Here is a 5,000-nt window from a genome sequence, read left to right as displayed (position 1 = left end):
CAGGATTCCGTTTGATCCAGGGATGCACGTTCGATCCACAGCCCTTTGGTGCATGAACGTTTTTTTCCGGTCAATACAGCATTCCACTTGGTGCAGGGTCCGGCAAACGCAGGCTTCACTTGATATCCCGTAGTATCTTTTATCCAGGGTATTCATACTGAACTGATTCCAGGGTATTCATACTGAACTGATTCACTGTGAATCATAGGACAATGACGTGATTCATGCAGGCATTGTGTATGGGTCGCCGGTGCTCGCTGTAATACCTACTTAGTATGAGCAAGCTATCTGTGCCTGGTTCTATTCTGGGGATGAGTCGATTGATCATTGGGCATTTGTCTTTTGTGCTCTTCCTTTGCTTGTCTGAGCTTTGGTGTGTGCACACAAATGCTTCTCTCTGTGTCTCTGCAGTGGTTGGTGCCAACTATTATGAACTCAATGGAGACTTTCATTGTAAGCCACCCAGTGGATGTGTGTGTGTGTGTGTGTGTGTGTGTGTGTTTCTTTGTGTTTGCGCATCTGTGGTTTGGGCCCCTACCTCAGATGACTATTCTTATCAGTATTTCCAACACAGTTCTCATTTGAACATCAAGCAGCTTCTGATACTGGACAGTCAAACTACTTATTTGAAGTTCTTCAAATGTTTTTACCCATGGGAGAGTTGTAGCACAGGGAGACGATACTAGATCATAGTATCATAACGATGTGCGTTTCAACCCTGGGTTTAGAAGTTCTAACTTACGTGATCCTTGGTTGATGCAACTCAGGATCGCAGCCTTGACCCGCTGACCCAGAACATGGCACAGTTCAACGATACCATATGCGAGCACGGGTAAGTCGGCCTGCCCCAAGGGCAACTAGAACGGGCATCCCAGGAGCGAAGGTGACATCGTTTCCCCCTCCAGTCAGCCGTGTCATCTCCCTACCTACATGCTGTGATCACCTGATGTACGTGTATGAAATGAGTGTTTGGTTTGAGTGTGTGTGTGTGTGTGTGTGTGTGCATGTGTGTGTGTGCATGTGTGTGTGTGTGTGTGTGTGCGTGTGCGTGCATGGGTGTATTTCTCTGCACGGTCTTGTCCAGGAAATGAGCTACAGTCGCATGGTTGAGCGCATTCTTAAACTGGCGGTGAGTTCCCGTCCTTGTAGTTGTAGTGATCCACACTGGCCATGGTCCGGTGAAGGGTACATCTGATACACCCATTGTCTCTTGATCACAGTACAGTCAAACCTCCTCAGGACGAACACTGATAAGGCGAATTTCCATTACCTTACTGGCAATATATATGGTCGCAGTGAGGCCATGAAGCGTTACATTGGCACATGTTTACCGCACGCAGGGCGTTACATGCAAAGTCGCACAGGAGCCGTTACACAGGTTTCTATATTTCCGCAGTCCTTTTTTTTGCCACGCGGTACACGTGCTTTCACAGTTTTCAGCCTTTGCAGTGCAAACTGCAATGAAAAGATCGCCGGACGCGCGTTACGAACGCAACGAAAATTTGTCGCACTAGCCTGGTCGCGCGTTACGCCGCACCCCCCCCCCCCCCCCCCCTGCGTTACGCGGCAACATATATTGCCAGTACGGTAGTACGAACTAGGGCCAATCCTATGGTTGGCCAGGGATCAAATCAAGTCAAAATTATTCGTTTACTTCAGTACGATGAACTCCTGCACGGCGAACTTTCGCGAAGACGAACTATTTCAAGCGTTATTTGAACCTAATCAGCACGTAGTACGAACTTTCGGTTCCCTTGCGTGAGCTGACTGTATTTGTTCGATAGACGATGCCTCTTGTACGGGAAAACGAATTGACAGCATGTTACAAAGCGGATCGGAGGACATGCCGTCATGAACTCACTGCACTTTGTACTTATATTTGTACCTGTTGCTGGCTTATTTCTATGAATAAATGTGCAATGTACATGTGCCACAGCATGCACTTTCACAGAAAAACAGCCCACGTGATATGTATATCAATTTGTTGGCCAGATCTGGATAGGAAGACCTCTGGATAAGACAAACACACTTGTTCAGTCCCTTGAAGTTCGTTCTAACGAGGTTTGACTGTATGCTGTCAAAAGTAGACACAGAGTACATTCCTGCTCCTGGGCGTCGGAACCAGTGCAGGTCCGGCCAAAGCCGCACCAAAAATTTCATCTTGTGACTTTTAAAGCAATGAAATATGGGCTATTAGGGCCGAATCTCATGCTTCAGTATTTCTCTCAATATTCCGGATAGTTCTGTAACAATATCAATGAAATCCGGTCACGTGAGCCAAAAAGTGCCGGGTGCTGTGCAGTTCCAGACCTGCGAGCACTTGGCCGTGCACTGGTGCAGGGCACTAGCTTAGTCACGACTCATGAGATTGGGTTTCGTTGAGCGTTTCCTTACAAGTTGTGTGCTGTGCTCTGTGTCTCTGACTCTACTGTCTCCATTTCTCAGATTCCCAACCATCTCCTCTGGCTAGTATTTTTCTACTGGTTCTTCCATGCGTTCCTGAACGTCACTGCAGAGCTACTGCGCTTCGGGGATCGCCAATTTTACAAGGACTGGTGGTAAGTTCTACAACTCTCGCTCCCAGACATAATGTTCCTCTCCCTGTCTCTAGTGTTCTCTTGTAGCCTTTTGCTGAGTTACGTGCATGGATGATGACCGTGGTTTAGAGCATGGAATATTTTTAAAAATGAACACGGATGGAGAGCCAAGGATTATTTATAAAAAGTAAAAAGGACCAAGGAACTACACGTTACACATTAATAATGTCCACTAACATTATGCAATTTCAAATTTGGACTTCACGGAGATCTTCAAAGTTTAAGGAAATTAGAGGCCACATGCCACGTACTGCTCTTTTCTCTCCGAAACCAAGAGTCCATAACCCCCCAGAGTGTGCAACTCCAGGTTGGGGTCTGGCGCAACGAAATCCAAACATTGCGTCATCCGGTCCCCGGGCAAGCATGGGCGGATGGGGCCATGTGCATATCTGGTACATCCGGCGGGGGTTCCAAGTGGAAGCAAGCCACGGAAGTGTCACGTAAAACGTTTGCTCCACGGGCTATGCAGTGTCAGCAGAACGGCTTTGATTTCACAGTCACAGAATTTTTTTATTTGAAGAGAGTTTCTCTGCTCGTTGTCTGAAAAGCTTGTATTGGGAGAGTTCGTGACTCCGGGATAGCAAGAATAGGCATGGATATAGATTTACAAGATTTGATGGAAATAGCTCTTGGCACGGCATGAAGACCCGATCGATTTCGAAGTAGATGTGCTTCAACCTGCTCCTCAGTCCCATTTTGGTACAATTTCCAACACTCGACAATCGAGAGAAGAAAATGAGGAGCCCAGATCGAGCAAAAACTGACGAATATCGTCCACAGAGACACTGCACTCCGGCGACAATGGGGAGCGCTTTGCTTTAGGTTCAACAGTGGCCATTGTTCTTCTCTTATCGGAGAGACACTCAAAAGAGAAAACTGTTCGACAACTCTAAAATAATTCTTTGTGTACTTGAGCCTTTCAGTTTCAGGCGTGTTACGTGGCCGTGGATTCGTAAAGAAAGACCCCAAATTGGGCAAACGGGCGAAGTAGGTCCGGGCCAAACTTCCCATTTCGTCATAGCTACTCACTACATGACGTATGAAGTTTGGATTTCGTTGCGGCACTGATTTGTGCTGAGAAGGATCACGAGTTGCACACTCTGGGGGGTTATGGACTCTTCCGAAACTCAACACTTGCAAGCCAGATATGAAAGAAAGAAAAAAAAAAATCATCAGTCACACCACCGGGACTCGAACCAGGGACCTTGCTATTCGCGAGCAATGCTCTAACCAACTGAGCTACATTATAGCATAACATTAAAACAATAGGAGGACTGAGGAAGTGTTTTTACTCAGAGTTTCACGCACTAAGCGATCATCAGAAAACAGTAATTGGAAATCTGGATCAGTATTGGTTTATATCCTCACAAAGCAAAGTGTAAATAGCGGCAGTGCTTGGACAGCCTGGAACCTCTCTGTTTTAGCATAACATTATAGTGTAACTTGTAGTTTCTTGGTCCTTTTTACTTTTAAAAATGCACTTTTGTAGAAGTTATTTAAAAAAAGGCTGTTGGTGTGCGCATCCAAGATGTGCTGGAGTGGATTGTCGTTTCGTGGAATGCCATTATCAATTATCACTTTCCCGTACAAGGTTATCCCGTAATCTGATTGTCCAGTATCTGGTTATGTTTAGTGGTCAGTGACACATAAAGCCTGATTCATACTTCTTCTCGCGTACGGGGAAACGAGTCGCGTCGCGAAAAAGTGGACTTGAGCTCAACTTGTTTGGCCCATCGCTCGATGTGTTTCCCGTATGCTTAACTCGCAACTGCTTGTTTCTCCTGTCTTCATAATTCCCGGTATTACTAGCTCGATGTCCGAGTGAAGTTTTCTTTAACTTGTTCACTTCACCCTGGTTCTGAATTGGCGATCCGGAAAATTGCATTGAATTTTTATTTTTATTTGAAGCCCCTTTTGTCGGCCGAGGGTTCTTTGGTGCCGCTTTGTTTGTAGCCAAGGACCTGATCATAACACTACGTCTGTAATAGCCTCATATGTAGCAAGGGTGCTCATAGAACTTGTCTCTACCCATCCTACATTAATCGACTCCATTATCTCTTCATGTGATATTGTTGCTGCTTCTTGCCAGTTGAGACTGACATCCTAGGAGCATTTGAAGCACAACTACTTTGCTGGTGCATGTCGAGTACAATGTCCAGCTTCCTCACATGACCATCTGAATTTGTATCAAAGACTTCACCGTTTAGGCTTGCTAAACACATGTTTTGTGTGTTCTCCGGGTGATCACATGCATCATGTCTTCTGCAGGAATGCTGGATCAATGGAACGTTTCTGGTCCACCTGGAACATCCCAGTGCACAAGTTTGCCAGACGGTAGGTCACTGTGTATTCTGATTTCGTGCAGTCAATGCCGCCGCATACATGTACTCGCATTGACCGAGG

General features: G+C 46.1%; 1 protein-coding gene across 1 annotated transcript in view; it reads left to right on the top strand.

The window, feature by feature from the left end:
* The window catches only part of LOC135817232 (diacylglycerol O-acyltransferase 1-like), a 30,012-nt gene that overhangs the window by 20,101 nt on the left and 4,911 nt on the right, over positions 1-5,000 (top strand). The window contains exons 10-13 of the mRNA XM_065330359.1: positions 412-453; positions 1,085-1,129; positions 2,446-2,558; positions 4,866-4,931. Of these exons, the coding sequence (XP_065186431.1) occupies positions 412-453; positions 1,085-1,129; positions 2,446-2,558; positions 4,866-4,931 (266 nt within the window). The remainder of the gene's footprint in view (positions 1-411; positions 454-1,084; positions 1,130-2,445; positions 2,559-4,865; positions 4,932-5,000) is intronic.

This window comes from Sycon ciliatum, chromosome 5 (genome assembly GCF_964019385.1).
Source record: "Sycon ciliatum chromosome 5, ocSycCili1.1, whole genome shotgun sequence".
Classification (NCBI taxonomy): domain Eukaryota; kingdom Metazoa; phylum Porifera; class Calcarea; order Leucosolenida; family Sycettidae; genus Sycon; species Sycon ciliatum.
This window is presented reverse-complemented; position numbering and strand designations above follow the sequence as displayed.